Consider the following 21,607-nt stretch of genomic DNA (forward strand, 5'->3'; position numbering starts at 1 on the left):
TTTCTATATAGTTTAATGACTGTTTGGAGGGATCCAATCCTTTCACCCAAGCAAAGGGTCTGTCAAGATTCAAATACGTATTGTTATTGAGTCCATGTGTCTAGTAATTCTAACCGGATATAGAGCGCCCTCTTTCATCTTATTAACGGGCTTTGAACCACGGTTGGCTAGACGGAGTCACTAAGACAAAGCCAATAATGTATTGCATCAAATCTGACTGTACCACCATTTCGGAACCAAGTCAATAAACCATATCTAAATTTGTTTATATTTAGATAAAATCTAGATCTTTCATAATAAATATAAAAGCGAAGTTAGATATCCGACATAGTTACGATTCTTTTAGCCGGACATAGTCACGACTCTAGATTAGAGATAATAAAAAGTAAAAGAAAGAAAAGAATAGTACCTTGGAACAAGGGTCAACACCAGGGCCTGTACGAACTATACAATTTTATTCACAAAACTCCGATAAATATCCAGCGAACTCAAAATATAAAAGCCAAAGAAACAAAGAGAGCTTCACAAAAGAAAAGAGAGAGGGGGTTTCTAAATTTCATTGTACCATCAAAGATTCTTGGGAAGCTTAAATTATATTTCCCCCTTTTACAAGAATTTATCTAGAGATTTAGCCCCGTTATATGATAGTTTAAAAAAGGGTAATAAAATACTTTGGACTGATAGTCATACTAATTTAGTAAAGAAAATTAAATTAAGAGTTCAGTCGTTGCTTTGTTTAACTCTTGCTAACCCTACATGACAAAAAATTAGTGAGACAGATGCGTCCAACATCGGTTATAGAGGAATTTTGAAACAAATCAATCCCCCTGAAAAAATAAAATGTTTGATCAAATTTCATTCAAAAAAATGGAGCGATGCTCAGAAAAAATATGCTAGGTGGCTCATGAAATGTTAACCATTGTTAAATGCCTACTAAAATTTCAGGATGATTTATACAATCAAATTTTTTTTATAAAAACTAATGCACAATCAGTAAAATATATGTTTGATAAATATTTGAAACATGATGCATCAAAATTAATATTAGCTAGGTGGCAGGCCCAGTTAACTCATTTTAATGTGATTATTATATCCTTTCCTTTCCGATAAAGTTTTGATTACTAACATAAAAGTTGTACCTCTTAATAGAAACGTACTTGAAATAATTATATGGAAAATGGTAGATGCCATGATGAGAGACATAATTTTAGAAATCTGTTTTTGTGAAGAACTCATTGATTTTTATAATGATTATTATGAGGTCGAATAAAACTAAATGTTTTGTTTGTAGGATGGATCCTCCTTGGGTGACCAAGATCAGAGGACAAGGCGGTTATACTAGAGGAAGAGGAAGATCAACCTCAGTCTCATCAGGATCGTCATACGGATCCTCGTCATCTAATCCTCCAATTATACAAAGAAGAGGAATGAGTTTGGTGAATTTAAAAAGTTTCCAAAAATCGTTGTAATTGAGTCATGTCTGCAATAACATCAGGAAATTTAGAAGCAAAGTCAATTGATCATTTAATAGGAGTAATCTTTCCTTGACAAATAAATTATCCTAGAAATCTTATATTAGTTGGAAATAAAGTCATCTTTGGTTTAGAAATTACCAAACCGTTTTGTATAACAATTTTTTTGAAAATATCTATATGCTTATTATGCATTTCAAAAGTCTTTGAATATACTAAAATATCATCAATATATACGATGATAAAATTCAAATATGGGTTAAAAATATCATTCATAATTTTTTGAAATTCAGAAGGTGCATTTTTCAATCCAAATGGCATAACATTCCACTTATATTGTCTAAATGGGACGTTAAAAACAGTTCTATAAGAATGCTCTCTAAATATCTGAGTCTGCCAATAACCTAATTTTAAATCAAATTTAGAAAAGATATTAGCATCATATAATCTTGATAGTAAATCTCTTTTATTTAGAATACGATATCTAATCCATTTTAAATATTTATTCAAAGGTTTATAATTTATTACTAACTTGGGAACACCTCGTTCCCTTTCAGCTGCATTGTTAACATCAAATGTAGTACAAGACCAAGGCGATTTCGAAGGTTTTATTAAACCCTTTTGTTACAAACTATCAATTTCCCCTTTGCAGAATTCTACTAATTCGGCGTTCATCTGGCAGGGCGAGACTTGGTAGGAATATTATCCTCAGAGAAATTTTCTTCATATGAAAGAGTAAAAATATGCTTTTTTCGATTTCAAAACGCACTAGGATGATCAACACAAATATTAATGGCCATTTGTTCAGAAATTAATTTAATTTTTTCCTGTACTTTAGTACTTTTCAAAGTATCAAATATGTTCATACTAAACAATTCAAGTTGTAAAAAATCAACATGCTTTTGTTTCATATCAATTAAAGCATTAATATCACGAGAAATTGGTTCAGTGATAAAAGTATAGCTTATATTCTAATTATTATACGTGGCCGAAAAATCTTTAGCATTTATGCTAGTAAATGGGTAAATAGCATTTATAAAAGGTGTTCTAAGTATAATCGGAGGGTATAACTGATTTTTAACCAAGAAAAAGAAATGCAGAATGCAAACTTTATTTTGGCAAATACAAGTATTAGGGAAATTATACTTTATATCTAAAGCATGTCCTGATGCAGATTTAACCATATGAGTTGTCTTTTCAAAATATTTGGGAGGTACAAGACCTTCCTGAATGTAACTCACATCAGCTCCACTATCAATCATGGCAACATTAGTTATAGATAAATTATTATCAATCAATATAGTACATTTAACATACCATTTATGAGCAGTTACAATTTGCATCATTCCTAGGAACATACCTTGTCTAGGAACAAGATTAATAGGTTTTGCAAGAGTATTTTCTTCAGCAATATTTTTTCATTTGCTATTAGCAGTTTTTATCTGAGTAATACGGTGATCACAAATCATTTGATTTTGCTTGAGAGATTTAATCTCATTTTTCGAATTTTCAATTTCTCCTTTTAAATCATCAAAAGAGAAATTTCTTGTAGAAATAGTTTGTTTATTAAGTCGGTTATGAACTTCAGATAAAGAATATGGAGCAGAATATTCATATTCAAAATCAGTTCTTTTTTCTGAGTTTTTTTGAAGAACTAGCTTATTATTAACTCTTAACTGAATATTTTTTTCACAAAGATTATTATCAGTAACTTCTTTTAAAAGTTCTATCACATTATTAGAAGTAATAGTGTTAAGATTTAAATCTTCAAATTGAGATTGCAATTTATAAAATTCATCATTTTCAGAGAAACAAATATCACCTTGATCAAATTTGCAAGTATCACAAGCATTATTATTAACATGCTGATTATTATCATATAATTCAGGCAAATCAATATTTTCTTAAGAACTTGATCTGGACTTAGACTCATAATCGGACTCCGAACCTGAAGTGTAAAGGAAACTATAAACCTTATCATGAATTTCTTCATCAAGTCCGAAAGATTTTAGCTTTTCAAGCTTACAATTAGGTGCAATATGTCCAAAATTGCCACACCTATAACATTTAATCTTGACGAGTTCTTTCTTAGACCTATTTTTGATAAATCTATTAGACTTACGATAAGCTTTTTGCTCGTTCTGCTCTTCTTTGGATCTACGTCTATGCCTAGACCTTCGTTTGTTATAATATTCATCGGGATTAGAACCTCTAGAATCTCTATGTTTGGTTGTCTTCTTGCTATTAGCTGAAGTATCAGGTAAATCAAACTGAGTACAAAAATATCCTAGCTGGGATCTTTCCTTGAGCTTAACTATCTTAAGCTGTCTAGATAATTTTAATTAGTTGCACAAGTTTATCCCTTCTTGAGTGCAAACTCCTATCAACCGACCATAGGTATAATTATCATAAGGAATATCTCCATGCTCATTTCTAAGGATTTTTTTTAACCCTTAGTGCAAATAATGAGGGAAGACCATCTGTGAACTTAGCTTTCCAATGCCCATACTTATTTTCTGGTAGTTCTATCACCTTACTCATATAATTATCTTTATACCACCTAAATTCTCTCAAGTTTCTACATTGTAGACCGTTTAACAGGGTACGAACTGATTGGTAAATCTATCATTAAAATGTTCTAAAATGGTTAGAACTAAGGTATAGACCGCGTCTTCTTTATTAGCGACAAGAGTCATACCTAGGTTATCAACACCTTCACTACTAGAGGTAACATTAATCACCGCAACCTTTTGTTCGAAGGCCATATAATTATTCCACCAACCTCGAAGTTGGCTAGTAAAACCTACAATAATCATTTTGCAAATATTTCTATCTGTGTTTTTAACATTTTTACAGATAGTTGCATGCATAAACATTCTACGCACAAGAATAGTAAGCTGTCTATCAATTAAGCCATCAAGATTCCATTCATAAATTTCAGAACCGTTATAAGAGGTATTAGTCTGATTCCAGTCTCGTTCCTCTTCAAGCACATCTTGAAGAGTTGGCCTGGGATAGTAATAAGTTTGCATGCTCGGTTTATAAGCAAACTTAGGATTACCGCTATTCTTTTTGGGATAACCCTTCAGTTTATTAAACTCTAAGTCAACATGATTTTTAAAATCAAAAGTATTTTCCAATTCATCATCAAAACTTTCAGACAGATCCATAGGACTTGCGTTAAATTCAGAAATTTTTTTATCAAGAAGTTCTTACAAGTCATAAGTTGTTTTAAACTTAAATTCCGAAATCTCAGGAGAGAGAACCAGTATGTTCACCAAAAATTTTAAAATAAAGTCCTAAATAATTATTTTGAGAAATCAAATTATTAATTTCGTTGATGCTGACTGCCGCAACATCTTCTTCAATAAATTTTTGAAATGCAGTAAAAGTAATACCCGTATTATTAGGTAAAACAAAGGATGACTGATGTGGATAAACATCCTTAATAATATTACCATTTCCATCTTTATAAGATCGTTCAAGAACGTTGATAAACAAAGGTAAATAAGTGGTTATAAACTATGGCACAAAATACATAATTTGATTATGCAAAACACAAATTTCATAAAATTCTTGAGAAATATTATTCAAATCATAGGCACTATAAGTGTCAAAACACCAAGTTTTAAACTGATTTCATTTATCACTTAAAAATTCATTCTGAATGTATTTTCTTGCCAGGGAACCTGGGATAGAATCTATTTAATGTGCATTCATCATTAAGTATTATTAATATCAAAATCTATTTCGGACTGTGAAGGAATATCCTTATCAGAAATATCAGAAGCAACATCATTTGCTTGAACAATATTAAGATGAGGATTAATTTTAATTTTATTAACAAATCTATCATTTTGATCCACATATATAACAGAAGATAAAGTATGTAACGAAGCAGCACGATTTCGAGCTGGACCATTTATAGGACCAATAGGGGAAATATAATGCATAGCAGACAATCTTCTAGCAGAAGAAAATGAATGTCTATTAAACGGAATATCATTAAACTGCATACAGGTCCTACCATCAGAATTTTGAGTAATATGAGAATATTCAGAATTAGTGACTGCATCCGCCATCTGATTTATAGGAATTACTGATTCCCAAGTCTAAGTAGTCATAAAATTAATTTATTCTCATTTTATAGGTCGTCTAATAGTGGCCTTAGATCTAGCAAAATTAGTTTCTACTAAAATTATTTCGGCAGATGTATCATATAACTTACATTTGGGATTTAACGTAGAAAACAATTTGAAATAGATTCTATAAGACAGACAAATTAATTCAGAACCAGGTGCATAATTATAACCATGCGTTTTAACATTCAAAGTAGGCATCAAGAATATTAGCATCAGTTAAAGATAACTGTAAATTTGACTAAGTATTAAAATAAATTGGACCATATGCCATAGTAGATTCAATCGAACCCATTAAAGATTGTCTAAAATTCAAATTTCTAGCATCACGTAAAACAACTAAAAATGTCTTTGGTAACCCTTCAAGAGTTAAAGGCTTAAAAGGAATTTGTATCATGTCAATATGCAAGAAATTATAATATAATTTATACAAGTCAATATCTCATTTATTTAACAAACGAATAGTCTGTTCTGACGAATTTAACGCCAAAGATTGTTCAGTAGTTTTAATCAATTGTTTACTAGAGATTTTATCAAACCAACTATAATCATAAATGGTTTTTATATTAATTTTTGAAATTGTCCATTTATTTAACAAATCAAGGTTTTGAGGTATATCTACCTCTTTCAATCTAGTACCTTTGGTACTACTATCTCCAAGATCCACGAAGACAAAAGATCATATCTATGTCGTATACTTCACATCAATTTCACATGTACCATGAATGTTTCTTAGTCCGCGATGTCATCTTCAATCTAGCTTGTTAACATCCGAATTCAAGGAAGTTCATCTACAGTTAATATACTGTGTTTCTACTGTTGTTAGTGCTTATCACTATTCTTGATAATCTTTATACTTTATCTTTAGTCTTCAGTTGTCGGAGGAAATCTTCCGTCTCTATCAGCACATCTTTCGCCACTGGATTTTCTTACTCAAATGGTTGAGCTTCCTGAATATCATCCCGAATATCATCACTTGTTTCACTCCTAATAGAAGTGTCAAATTTTGTATTATTCGTGATATTAAGGAGTAGACTTTTATTAACGTCTTCTAAATACTTATTAATCATTAATTTAATATGTTAAAATTTAAATTTAAATATTTGAATATCATGAAAAGGTATAATAAATTATATTTTTTTCTCATTTTAATATGATAAAAAAATACATTATATAATATCTATCAAAATTTATGTCTCACCTAGATTAAGAAAATCAAAGAGAAAGAAACCTTGTTGAATTTAACAATTTCACAGCAGTTTTTGGTTAGTCTATCGCCTTCAATGAACTATCAAATTCTTCAATCTCTGCAACATGTTGAAGATGAATGGGGTTTAGATATGCCGGAGAGTTTAGAGGATGTAATCAAGTTCCTTAAAAGAGAGTTTACCTTCCTTGATTTTTTTCTCAACTTACAGAGTTTCATAGATTTATCGTACATGCTTGAAATCGTACACAACGTTCAAGCTCTGTTTCATGATGCTGCCATCGACTTTGGAAGGAGCAGTGAGATCGATCAAGTTGTTCGTGTTGCCAATAAATTAAAAGTCAAAATGCAGATGACTAAGTTGGAAATCAGATCTGAATACTTACTTCCAAAAGTCAACAAGGATGGTAACTTTGTTGGTAGCCCAGAATTTGTAATCGATCTCATTGATACGGTTGTAATGAATCTGGGTGATTTATTGAAGGTTTATTGTTCTAGTTCACTACTTTTTGTTCGTGGACCTAACAAAGAGATCCGCAATGTTTTCAAGGAGTTGAAGTTATTGAGAAATTTTGTATGCTTTGTTACGGAGAGATCCATAGAGCTAGAAGGCCAACATATTGATTTCTTCATTCATGTTTTAGAGGTGGTCAGCCATGCTGCAATGATTGCCTGGTTGTATCTCCCAAGCAATGGCAACGAAAATCAGGAAACGAATGGTTTGCTTTCTGATCATCTGCAGATGAAGATGAAGCCCATTGACCCAAGCATCCGCAAGATCTATATTGATGTGCTGCAAGATCTACGATTTGAATGGCGTCCGATTATTCCAATTAATCATGCAGCTGATTGTGTAGCTGGCTTTGTGCAGGCTCTCCAACACAACTTGAAGGCACTATCGGTTAGTAATCCCAATACTCATCAAATAGCAGACCTTCAGGAGATGCTCAACCTCCTAATTGCCAAGTTGTCCATACAAGATCTAGAATTTCACCTTAAAGATATCGACACTCTGATGATTGATTGCGGAATACTCGTTTACTCGTTGTGTGAAAATGTGGTGTTAGGGAGAGCGACTATTAATTTACCAGTTATCATTGAGCAAATCAAGATATCGATCTACCACATCATCCAGAAGGAATTCCAATCTAATTTGCCAAGGATTCATGGACTAGGCTATGTTGATTTCGTCTTAAGGAATTTGACGGAGTTCCAACACCGTTATCCAGATTCACTTGCTTTTATGAAGATTCAACTTCAAAAAATTCAAAAAGAACTGAAGAGCGGGCTACCTTTTCTGAGGTTTGTTGCAGAACAACGATACAATATTCACGACAAACTTCAGAATAGTGTGGCTCTACTGATTGGCAAAGCATATGAGGTAGAATATATCGTTGATGCTTGTGTGAGCAAAAGAGTTCCGGACTGGTGTCTCATGATTTGGGTCTTGGACATTAGCGCAGAGGTTGCAGAGATGCAACAAAAGAAAATGTTTGAGGGTGACTTAGTGTCACCTTACACCATTGCTACTGACACTTCCTTTAAGTTGTCGGAATTGGAAAAAATGCCAGGGATCAAAGAAGAAATTATAGGTTTTGAAGATGAGATCGAAACATTGATAGATCGACTATTAGAAGGATCCGGAAAGCTGGACATCATCTCCATTGTTGGTATGCCTGGAGCAGGAAAGACGACTTTGGCCAACAAACTCTATTCTTGTGATTCAGTTGTCTCTCACTTTCATATTCGTGCATATTGTCATGTGTCTCCGGTATATTCGCAGAGGGGCCTATTACTGTCTCTTTTGGCAATGCTACAGGTTTCTATTGATGGAACCTCTCTTCTTAGTAAAGGGACTGATGAATTAAAAGATACCCTTTTCAGAATTTTACATTTCAAGAGATATCTTATCCTCCTTGATGATGTATGGGATCGCAGGGTGTGGGATGATTTAAGATATTGCTTCCGTTATAGCAATACTAGAAGTAGAATTCTTCTTACAACGAGAAATCATCATGTTGCCGACTATGTTGATACAGTTGGTGAACCTCATCATGTTCGCTTGTTGACCTATGAAGAAAGTTGGGAGCTACTAAAAATAAAAGTGTTTGGCAATGAAAATTGCTCTCCTCTCCTAGAAAAAGTTGGGCAAGAAATAGCAAGAAAGTGTGGAGGTCTGCCTCTGTCAATTGTTTTGGTGGCTGGTATTCTGTCAAAGATGGAGAAGACCGAAGAATGTTGGAGTCAAGTGGCTAAGGATTTAGGTTCCTACATTGCCAGTGACGCAAAGTCTATTATTGAACCAAGTTATCAGCATTTGCCCTATCATCTAAAGTCTTGCTTTCTATATTTTGGAACATTTTTAGAGGATGAGGAAATCAATGTTTCAAAGTTAACATGGTTATGGATTGGAGAAGGCTTTGTTAATGATCTTGAAGATGAGAGTTTGCAGGACATAGCGGAAGGTTACTTGGATAATCTTATAGAAAGAAATCTAGTGATGAATGCTAAGAGGAGTTCTGATGGTAAGGTCAAAGCATGCCGTGTTCACAATGTAGTGCTTGATTTCTGCAAGAAAAAAGCAGAGGAAGAGCACTTTCTATCATGGTAAGAAATTAATTAATTGTGCTTTATTTGTTCAATCAATCAAGTATTCAGGTTGTATTTGAAAATGAATTTATGAAATATTATACTAATTGAAACATACACAACAACAGGGACCAAAACGACAAATCTTTGTCAGCTACATCCTCTCAGAAGAAGCTCGCTCAACGTCGTGTAGTCTTCATTGAAGAGGAGAATCTTGTAGAATGGAGTTCGTCTCGCCGTCTTGTTGACTCTGTACTTTTCAGAAGAATAGATGTTTCTAGTCGCCTAGTCTCACAAATTTTTTACAACTTCAAGTTTCTCAAAGTGTTGAATTTGGAGTCCACTGTTATCAATTCTTTCCCAACGGTGCTAGTTTACCTGAGGTATTTTTCTGCACAAACTGATAAGGATTCAATTACATCGCTCATAGCCAATCTTTGGAACCTTGAAACATTGATACTCAAGCCAACAAAAGGAAAGTTGAAACTACCCGTTACAATTTGGAAGATGGTTAGATTGAGACATTTGTGCATGGATAGCGCTTATTTCAATTTAAATGGTGCAGTAGGATTACTTGAGAAGTTGGAAGTTCTTTCCACTCCGTGTTTTTCATGTGCAAGGGATGTGGAACTGCTATCGGAAAAAACACCATATCTTCGGGAACTGAGATACTCATTAGTGGATTTTAGACGTGAATTATTCCCTAGATTGGATTTCCTAAGAGGACTTGAGACGCTTGAGATTCATTTAGCGGCAAATTCAATGGTAGATGGTCCATACAACTTCCCACCAAGACTTAGAAATTTGACACTATCCAATTTTTTCCTAGGCAGTTGTCTTGAATCCAGCATTTCAATGCTTCGCTATCTTCGCGTACTGAAACTGGTATCAATTTTCTTTGACAATGACGAGTGGGAAGTGAGAGATGGCGAGTTCTTTAGACTCAGGGTCTTGAAGCTAGTAAAATGTGAATTTTTTGATGAATGGAAAGCTTCAGATTATGCCTTTCCTATGCTTGAGCATTTAGTTTTGCGTGAATGCCCATATCTTAAGGAGATCCCTTTTTGTTTGGGAAACGAGTTGCTATCCATCAAGGTGAAGTCGTGCAGCGAATCTGTTGAGCGGTCAGCCACAGCTATCAAACAGCACCAGCAGAGGAAGAAGAACAGAGAAGGGTTATCAGGTACGCTACTGAGAAAATGCAATTACATGTCACTCTCATTTACTCACCTTTAATTGTATTTTTGTTTATTAAAAAAAAAGTAATTTCCTTAAAATTCCTAAAATTTCTTTTGTTTGGAGCTGTATAATTCCTATTTTGGGTCAAATATCTTGAAATAGTAGTAGATAAAAAAAACTACGCATAGATTTTGGGAATAAGAGACAAGTATCACTCTGAACTATCTCCAAAAATCTAGTGATACACCTAATTTTAATTAACTTCTTATTACACCTAAACTCATTTATTCTGTATTTTTGTGCTTCGTGGAGTCAAAAATCCAATTCAATTAGTTATGTTGATTCATTGTTTTTTTTTCTTCTATTGATTTTGTTTATGAAAAATCACATAATTATTTTTTTAAGATCCTAATTTACAATACATAAATCTACTATTAATTAATGAGAAAATTACACGACTAAGTAAATATATATTACTTAATTATTTAACATAGTTATATAGTCTGAATAATTTACTACTCGTCACCAACTATTAATCGTATTTGCATGGGCCACGTTCATTTTTGTATAATTCTATTTCCACATTATACACGAGAATCACTCCAGGTATACTAACGCATCATAAAAATTAGACGATTGTTCATCTTTTTCTTTGGGTCTAATTCAAGATTTTCAAAAAATTGCAGGATCTCTTGCTAAGTCTCAAGTTAATCAACAAATAATTAGATCAACGCCCAAGAGGGGCGGATACCTGATTCCATAAATAAAGGGTAAAGCATAAGGTAAAAAAAATTGTATCTACAAGCAATATATCAAAATCATCCGAAGAAGAACATATCTAATCTGATTCATTGGACCAACAAGATGGAGAAGAAATTAAGGTAAATTGTATAAATTAATTCGTATATTTTGTTGAAGTTGTTCTTGTTATTTTTGTATAGCAGTACAATTGTTTTTTATTTACACCCAGGTTTTTCAGATTTTTAGTTGTAAATAGCTTCTTGTGTATTTATCAATTAATTTTCTTGTTTAGATGTTTTACGATTTGTTGAGATATTTCGTTTGTATAAATTATGAAAAAAAAATTATTTGTATAATTTTTGAAATTGTATATAGTTACTATGTTCGTATATTTGACCAGTCACTATTTTTTGTATATTATCAACAAGTATATGTTCCAACTATTATTTGTATAATTTCAGCATTATTGAGGTGTTTGTTTAATTTATTTTGTTATATTTTTTGTGAAATGTATTTCTATCAATACATTTCATATTATGTTGTATACAATTCTATGGATTTAGTGTATTAATGTTTATTGCGGTTTTTTTTAGACCTTATTTGTATATTTTCAACAATTATATACAATTTATTTTTTTTGTATTTGTATATTATCAACAAGTATACGCTTCAACTATATATATATATTCATTTTTTGACATGGTTATTTAGGAAGTTAAATTTATCTTTCTTTATTGGGATAAGACATAAGTATTTTCTAGATTATTATCGAAATTTCAGAAACACACCTAAACTTAATTAGGGTCCTATTACCCTCTCAAACTCATTTTTTCGTATTTTTGTGCACTTTTTGTGCCGACGTAACACCTTCAACAACTTGAGTTGGCTCTGTGTGTAAATAATATATTTTTTTAAAAAAATATTCTTATTTTTTTTGTCTTGTATTTAATTTAGGGAAAAGGACAAATATACCTTCGGATTATTAGAAATGGTATGCGTATATCCTTTGTTATACTTTTGGTACATTAGTGTACTTATCGTCCAAATTTTAGAGTCTATATACCCTTTATAATAACGGTGGTACACGTGTCTTAATCCTATTCATTGACCCAAAATTTATTGAATTTCTACCAAAAATTAAAAGACCCATCCGGATTAATTAAAAAAAAAAAAAACTCACCCAAATACAATAATATCCACATCCAAAAAATATAACTCAAAACCCTAGTTTCTTCTCCATCTTCTCCGAAGATAAACTTACAATTAAGAAATACTAAAAGCACCGTCCAATCGGTTCCACAAAATCTAAATAACTCAATTTCCAGCACAAATCGCTCCACCAACCCAACTTCTTCTGTACTCAAACTTTGCTTCTCTCTTTATAAAACTGCTCTGACAAACTTTTTTTTTTGTCAATCTGATCAGTTTGCTTTAGACAAGTAAATTACTTCATCCATATTTCCTGAGAACTGTATATTGTTTTGAAATAAAAAATTTAGGTTCTCACTTGACAATTGAGCTTCTCTTTTCCTCAAAACTCTAAATCAAGTTTACTAGTCATGATGGAGGCGCAAATGAGCTTTGATTTTAGGATGCTATCATGATTTTTCATCTATATGAGATTATAATTCCATAAAGACATAAGTTGTATGTAAATAGGCTCCTACTTAACATATCCAAGATAGAACTTATGTTTAAGAGTTTTAAATAAAATACTAGGTACAAAATACATCAAGTTAAACTGATTCTTTATTGGATCGCAAACATCATAGAAGAAGGAGAAGAAACTAGGTTTGGGGAGTGAATTGATTTGGGGATTTTGAGTTCTATTTTTGGGGTGGGTATTATGTATTTGGGTGGGCTTTTAAAATTAAGTTGGGTGGGGCTTTAAAGTTTAAACAAAAATTAATAAATATTGGATAGGATTAAGACATGTGTATTGTTGTTAGTATAAAAGGCATATACGCTTTAAAATTTGGACGATAAGGACACTGATGTACTAAAAGTATAACGAAGGGTATATACATACCATTTACGATAGTTCGGGGATATATTTATCTTTTTTCCCTTTAAATTATGAAAAAAACGTCAAAAATATCCTTGGACTACCTGAAAAGGTTTAAATGTACCCTTCATTCACTTATTTGGTTAAGGTCAAGCCCATCAGTAGCCTTCTAAAGTTGGCACAAAATTTCATTTAGACACCTCAACTAACTAATATTCATTTTAAACACCTCATGTAGGATTTCATTGTGGCATTTTGATACTTTTCAGTGACATGACTTGGTAAGTGTAATGCACTCAAAATCAGTGCGTGAAGGGGCTCTTTGTCAGGCCAAAAAAATAATACTCCGTCTGTTTAAAAAAGAATGGTCTAGTTTAACTTGTCACAGAGTTTAAGAAAATAAAGAAGACTTTGAATCTTGTGGTCCTAAATTAAAGTTATGTCAAATGTACAAATTGACTTTAATCTTGTGATCTTAAACATGCCACGTGGAAAGTTGAAATTAAAATGTTACTAAAAAAAAGAAAGGGGTCATTTTTTTAAAACTGACTAAAAAAAAAAAAAAGGTCATTCTTTTTTAAACGAAGAAAGTATTTAAAATGTAAAAACTATTCTTCTTCCTCATTCTTTCCTCCACCACACACCATCCATTCACCACCGCTGCCACCACAACTATTGATACAATCGAATTAATTTTTTAATTTTTTCAGATCCGAAAATCACTAGAACCATCGTCAGCTTCTCATTCTTATTCTTTAGATCCAACAATTACAACTTTTATTGCAATCTCTCAAGTTCAGTGCTTTACACAATTGTACATCTATCACACCCATCAAGTTCATATATGCAGATATTCATTTTAAACGGGAGGGACACAAATAATACATAGCATTCGTATCTGTGCTTTTATAGTTTATTCCTTTTGGAGGCATTGTAATAGTAGATACACAATTAAAAAGCATGAAATTGATAACATACAAATTAAATCTACAACAAAAAAAATGAAAATCTGAATTTAATAAAAACCTCAAAAAGAAAAAAAGCAAAAGAAGAAATTGGAGGTAAAGAAGAGGCGCTGGAAAAGTTTGGAAGAATGAGGAAGAAGGGGTGGGATAGTTTGGTGGGGTTTTAGAAAATAAATGTTTTTATTTATTTTTTTTGGCTGAAATTAATTTTTCCTTATAATTTATTTTTAAAGTATTATTTTATACTTAAATATCACGTGTCTTTCCTTAATTAGTCATTATATTCATTATTCGCGAGTGTGTTACACACACAGTGTAATTTTAGCTGATTGTCAAAAAAGTGTCAAAATAACACAACGAAATTCTACATGAGGTGTTTAAAATTAATATCGTCCAATTAAAATAACTAAGTAAAACTCCATGCCACCTTTAGAAGGTCACCAAAGAATTTGACCTTTGATTAAAAATACCCTTCAATCCATTTTTTATGGTCTACTATTACCTTTAAAACTAACATATTTTTTTTAAAAAAATTAATACTATTATTTAATAGTGGCGTTAAATCCCTCAACCCTTCATATTTTTTCCGGCCAGCCCGATCCATATCCCATCCCCATGACCCAAATCCAATTAAACCTAATAATGAATGTAGTCCCTTTCTCTCCCTTAAACACATGGAAAGTACTACTGCTGTGGTTATGGGAGAAACTATTGAGTATACAGATGAAGTAGTCGTAGTAGTGTCGGTTTGGCTGTGAAACAGACCGCATAAACATGGACCCATCATACTCCCACTACAACAATGCATCCATTTTTCCTATTAGCTCAGACAAAATTCAATGACCGGCGATGCTCATTCTCATGAGCCCCAACATAAACCGCCAATGAACCAGAAGTCGTACGGTGACAGTTGCAGCAGGGCTCAAATCGGTTTACGCCTGTTCATTGGAATTGGAGGAAGAACAAGAAAGAATGGAACAAGGACGAAGGCAGTTGTCATTCCCTCGCTTGACGACTTGATTGAGGCGGATGATTTTAGTAATCATGTGAACCTTTTTTTATAGAGCAAGAAGAAGCCATTGTTGATGCTCTAATCCAAGCTTTTTATTGGGATGTGTGCACAAGTTGGCGAGAGAAAGAGAAGAGAGGGGTTTGTTGTTATTTGGTATTATGGGTCGGATTTGAGCAAGGGTTAAAAATAAATAATTGGGTAATTTGATTTGAAATCTGATTAATTTTGAAATTTTCGTCTAAGTAGGGGGTACGGATGATAAGTTTCTTAATAGTAAAGGTGTGAATAACTTCATTTTAATTATAAAGGTAAAATCAACTAATAAAGTAGTATTTTTGACCCTTTTACCTTTTTTTTTTTTTTTTTTGCCTTGTATCTTATCTTCTTCTTTTTTACCTTTCTTCATTATTTTTTCTCCTTTACTTTTGTATTGATTTTATTTACTCTTTTTTATTTTCTTTTTTCTTTTTGGTTTGATTTCAAATTTAATTTCAAATGTATTGTATTTAAAATAAGTTAATCTCGAACGAATATCAAAATAAGTGAAGAAAATTAAATATATTGTATTTTTAATGTTTTAATTTTTTATGTATTATTTTATTTTGTTTATTTATGAAAGAAAATTTTCAACTCAACTTTGTGTTAATTCTTATGGTTTTAATTCATCTCCAAATCTTTTTTCACTTTAAAGAATTGACCTTAACACCTATGCATAATGAAGAAACACCCGGTACAACCTATACACATAAAAAACGGTTGAGATCTTAGCTTAGAAATTTCCAAAATGGTTACATAAATATCTCCTATGATACATTTTCTAACCTCGAACACTGGATTCTGTGTTGTTGCCCATTACGAGATCCTTCTTTTTTCACGAAAATTCTTGTAATTGCTCAAATAGAAAATTTAAAGCTTGATTGTAATTATGAAAGAACCTTAAAATGGTTATATAAGGTGGAATATTAATGATTTTTGACTGTCTAAATATTAGGACTTTATAATTCAAAGAAGAAATATTTACGTAAATATTTTAGTTGATTTAAAACTCTTAAAATTAGAAAAATAATTATAAAAATTAAATAATGCTTATGTTTGATCTAACTTAGAAGCATAGCCAATTACATAACATTATCCTTGAGTTGGTTAATGTTTATGTTTAGGATTAATATTATAAATTCAATACAATATTCAGCAGAAAGTTTCCTTTTCACGCACACATATAAGGATGTTCAAACCCAAAGAAATTAGAGGACTTTGAAGAGGAAAAAGTCATATGCCAAATCAAGCCCTCTAACATGCCCAAAATCAAGGAGAAAAGGGAAGCTTACCCAAATTCCAAAGGGCAAATAACATAAATCCCACTAGTTTAGGTCCTAATTACTAAGATTTTCGATAATTTCAAATTTTACTTTCTCTATCATATTTCATGCTTAGGATACATGAGTTTGAATCCGCGAGATACATGTATTTGCCAAATGGACAATTAATTATGATATAGATTTTAAGACAAGGGGATTTACTGTCACATTCAAAATGCCAAAGTCAAATTAACAGTGGGAAAAGTTAAATGTCTTTTGGCATTTGGTACCTAAAAACTGAAGACTCAGTCGTTGAATAGTGCATCCACATCTTGAGTATACTTGTGAGTTGTGAGAAAGAAGGCAGAGTGATGTCTCCAGACAACGATCATCTCCTTGAAGCTTTGCAGCAGTTTATAGTTCAATGGGATTCAGACATGCCAGAAACTTCAAAGGAGCGAATCAGGTTTCTTAAAAGGGATTTCGAATTCCTGCATATTTTCCTCACCTTCACAGATTTATCAGACATGCCAGATGTCACATACAAAGTTCAAGCTCTGTTTCAAGATGCTGCCGAAGACCTCAAAAAAGTCAACATGATCCATCACATTGATCGTGTTACCTCTCGGATACAAGAAAAGATTCAGATCACTAAGTCGGAAATCAGAGATATCCAGTTAGTATTATCCAATAAAGACGGTAGTACCGATACTCCTGAATTTGTAATTGAATTCATTGATACTGTCATTCAGAATCTGGATGATTTTGTTGAACTGGGAGATTCTGTCTTTAAGGAGTTGGAGTTACTGAGGAATTTCGTTTGCTTTGTTTCGGGCAGATCCATGGAGCCGAAAATCCTACATGCTTTCATGACTCATGTTTTACTTGTGTTTGGTCATGCAGCAATGATTGTCTGGTTGTATTTTCCAAGCAATGACAGCGAAAATCAAGAAATGAATGATCTGTTTTCTGATCTTCTAAATATGAAGATTAAGCCCATTCAGTCAGGCGTTCGTAAGATCTATATTGATGTCCTGCAAGCTGTAACACATCCGATTATCCAAATTGAGAATGCAGCTGGTTGTGTAGCTGGCTTTGTGGAGATTCTTCAAAACAATTTGAATGAACTACCAACTATTTGTAATCCTAGCCGGATGGCTGCTTTGACAGATCAAGTACTAGTCCTTCAGGAGATGTTTGACCTCTTATTTGACAATCTCAGATGTCTGTCTGTACAAGTTCTCGAATTTCACCTTCAAGATATTGATACTGTGGTGGTTGATTCTGGACTTCTTGTTTACTCGTTATATGAAGATGTGTCATTGGAGGAAGTGACTTCTAAATTGGAAGATACCATTGAGCGCATCAAGACATTGATCTACCACATTATCCGAAAGGAGTTCCAATCTACTTTGCCAAGGATTCATGGAATAGGCTATGTTGATTTCCTCTTAAGCAATCTGGAGAAGTTCCATGACCGTTATTCAAATTTGCTTGCTCATTTCACGAATGAACTTCAAATGATTCAAACAGAACTGGAGAGCTTGCAACCTTTTATCAGATCTGTTGCATTAGAGAGACACAACAAATACGACAAGCTTGAGCGTTCTGTGGCCCTAGTGATTGGCAAAGCATATGAGGTTGAATATGTCGTTGATGGTTGTGTAAGCAATAAAGTTCCTGAGTGGTGTATCATGCTTTGGCTCTTGGAACTCATAGAGGAGATTAGAGCAGGGGTAGCAAAGATCCAAAGTCTTGAGGTTGACTCAGAGTCACATGGTACCGTCGATACTTACACTTCTCATACTCGAAGGATTGATGATGATATTGTAGGCTTTGAGGATGAAATTGGAACACTAAGACGCCAACTAACAGGAGGATCAAAAAATCTAGATATTATCTCAGTTGTTGGCATGCCTGGAGCAGGAAAGACAGCCTTGGCCAACAAACTCCTTTTGGATAAATCAGTTGCCGATCACTTTGATATCTGTGCACAATGTTACATGTCTTCAGCACATTCACGGAGGGAACGGTTACTATCTATTCTGGAGACACTACGTGTTTCTATTGATGAGAGCTCTCCTCTTAGTGAAGAGACTAGTGATTTAGCAGCTATGCTTCGCCAAATTTTACAAACCGGAAGATATCTCATTCTCCTTGATGACGTACCAAATGCTAGAGCATGGAATGATTTAGAACATTGCTTCTGTGATACCAATAATGGAAGTAGAATTCTTCTAACAACGCGACACTCTAATGTTGCCTACTATGCTAGATCAATTAGTGAACCTCTACATCTTCGCATACTTAATGATGGTGAAAGTTGGACATTACTGAAAAAGAAAGTATTTGGTGAAGGATTCTGCTCCCCTCTCTTTGAAAAAGTTGGGCCAAAGATATTACGAAAGTGTGGAGGGATGCCTCTTTCAATTGTTTTTGTGGCCTGTATACTCGCTGGGATGGAGAGGACTGAACAATGTTGGAAGCAAGTGGCCAGGAGTTTAGGAACTGAAATTCGCTGTTACCCGGAGAACATTATAGAACAAAGTTATCAGAACTTGCCGTATCATTTAAAGTCATGCTTTCTTTACTTTGGAATGTTTTCAGAAGAGGAAGAAATTAACATTTCAAAGTTAACATTGTTGTGGATTGGAGAAGGATTTGTAAAAAATGATGAACACAGGACTTTGGAAGATATAGCAGAAGGTTACTTGAAGAATCTTGTTGAAAGTAATCTAGTGATGCTTGCTAAGAGAAATTGTGGTGGTAAGGTCAAAGTATGTCGCATTCATGATATCTTGTTTCAGTTCTGCAAGGAAAGAGCGCATACGGAGAATCTTATACAAAGGATACAGAGGTAATAGACCAATTAAATGGTATTTTGTTCAATCAATAAAAGTAAAGAAATGATTTTTGAAAATTAATCTTACTATTGTACAATTTTCCTTAATCTAGGTCCGAAGGAGACGTTTACTTTCCCAATCAACTTGGTCAACGCCGATTGGCCTTCTATGCTGAAGTTGATGATCTAGTAGAATGGAGATCGTCTTGCTCACTTGTTAGCTCTGTGCTGGTCGGGAAAGATAACATATATGCATTCTCTTCGATTACTAATGCCTCAGACATGTTTCATGATTTTCGGTTTCTAAAAGTATTGGATTTGGAGTTCACTGTGATTGATTCTATCCCAACTAACATGGTCTACTTGAGATATTTTGCTGCACAAACTTCTCACAAGTCAATTACATCATCCATACACATGTTGTGGAACCTTGAAACTTTGATTGTCAATGGAATGGGAGAATATATGTCAGTACCCTCAACAATTTGGAACATGGTCAAATTGAGACATCTGCACATTTCCCCCTCCTTTACTGCAGAGGAATTGCTTGAGGACTCATCAAAACTTAATGATTTGGTAACTTTTTCTACTCCATATGTTTCTTGTGTAGAGGATGCGGAATTGATGCTGGGGAAAACGCCAAATATTCGGGAACTGAAATGCAAATTTAAGGGTTTGACAAGTGATCAATTCAGTGTGTTGGATTTTCCCACACAGCTTGAGGTGCTACACATTTTTGGTGATGAACATGTAGAATCCTTACCATATCTTGTATGCATCTCTGCGTCGAATCTCAAAAAATTGAAAGTATCCTATTATATACTGGGCTCTCAACATTTATCAAGCATTTCTCAGCTTCAGAACCTTCAAGAACTCGAACTGAATTTTGTTGAATTTGCGGATGAAGAATGGGAAGTGAGTGACGAGTTTGCTGAACTCAAAGTTTTGAAAATAGTGAACTGCTCCAGTTTTAAAGAATGGACTGTCTACGATGATGCATTTCCTAAGCTTGAACACATGGTTCTGCGTTGTTGCCAATTACTTGTGGAAATTCCTTCTTGGTTCGCAGAAGTTTCTTCTCTAAAGTACATTGAGGTAGATAATTGCAATGGATCTGTTGTCGAGTCAGCCAGGATTATCCAGAGAACAAAAGTTGAAGAGTATGCCAATGATGATTTAGAGCTCGTCATCAAGGAATCATAATTCAGGTACACAATTGATAAAATACTACATTTGGTCTTATTTCTAAACTCTGTTCAATGCATTTTCATATTTATAAAAAGTTACTAACAAATAGAAGGGAAACCTCAGAGTAATTGATAAAGTTGTTGTCATGTGATAAGTAGGTCACAGGTTCAAGTATGGAAACAACCGCATGCTGAAATGGACTATATATTCTTTGGTTAAAGCTGGTTAGTGATTACATCCACAAATTGTTGGTTTTGCAGATGATTTTACTAGAAAGTTGCTATAAGCTGGGGACATTAGGTTCTATCGAGTATTTTGGACACAACAATTAACTTTGGTTAACCAGACGGATCGATCAGTATCCATCAGGTGGCTCCAGGGTTTGGAGCGTGTGCACTGTACAGCTAAGCATTGAGAGAGTTTGGGTATTTGCTGTTCACTCATATAGGGGTGCTTTTATGATTTTGCTGTAAGTTACTACATTTTAACTCTTCAGGTTTATGATTTCACTCATTCCCCTTGTGTTCTTTTATGAACTAACTGTTAAATCCAGCAATTCTAAATAAGCTGGAGATGAAGAACAAACTGATTGAGAGAGAAGAAGAGATTCTGTATAGATTGAATTATCACTATTCTGCTTAACTGCAAAAGATGCTTTACAATGCTTTATATAGAAGTTACTAGCTATCTAATTGAATAACAAACTCTAACTAACCTTCACGTGTTAATTAAAACTAATTGACAGCTAACTAACACTAATCGATAGCTAACTAACACTAATCAACAGCTGTACACTTAACCAGCTGCTCAACATCCTCCCTCAAGCTAGGTGTATGAAAAACATTCTTCATTCCTAGCTTGGTAAGTAGATAGCTATGCTGCAAACATGTGAGTCCTTTAGTAAGCAAGTCTGCAGGTTGTTCTGTTGTATTTAAGTACACTGTTGAACTATTCCCATTTGAACCTTCTC

At 33.3% G+C, this 21,607-nt stretch overlaps 1 protein-coding gene and 1 pseudogene across 1 annotated transcript; one reads left to right on the top strand and one right to left on the bottom strand.

Moving 5' to 3' along the window:
• Positions 1 to 736: 736 nt before the first annotated feature.
• Positions 737 to 4,642, bottom strand: LOC125821503 (uncharacterized; annotated as a pseudogene).
• A 2,169-nt stretch (positions 4,643 to 6,811) lies between these two features.
• On the top strand, positions 6,812 to 20,652 carry LOC125821421 (uncharacterized). Its single transcript, XM_049500838.1, has 5 exons — positions 6,812 to 9,425; positions 9,536 to 10,631; positions 15,122 to 15,343; positions 16,928 to 19,464; positions 19,563 to 20,652. The coding sequence occupies exons 1-5, from the start codon at positions 6,895 to 6,897 to the stop codon at positions 20,650 to 20,652; spliced, it is 7,476 nt and encodes a 2,491-aa protein (XP_049356795.1). The 5' UTR covers positions 6,812 to 6,894.
• Positions 20,653 to 21,607: the final 955 nt, after the last annotated feature.

Source organism: Solanum verrucosum, unplaced genomic scaffold (assembly GCF_900185275.1).
Source record: "Solanum verrucosum unplaced genomic scaffold, falcon-dt-bn FXZP01000217.1, whole genome shotgun sequence".
Lineage (NCBI taxonomy): Eukaryota > Viridiplantae > Streptophyta > Magnoliopsida > Solanales > Solanaceae > Solanum > Solanum verrucosum.

Excerpts from the sequence above, each read along its gene's own strand:
- LOC125821421 (XM_049500838.1), top strand. The coding sequence starts at position 6,895 with ATGAACTATCAAATTCTTCAATCTCTGCAACATGTTGAAGATGAATGG. Across the intron at positions 9,426-9,535 it reads GAAGAGCACTTTCTATCATG|GGACCAAAACGACAAATCTT; the intron begins GTAAGAAATTAA and ends ACACAACAACAG. Across the intron at positions 10,632-15,121 it reads ATTACATGTCACTCTCATTT|CTCAGACAAAATTCAATGAC; the intron begins ACTCACCTTTAA and ends TTTTCCTATTAG.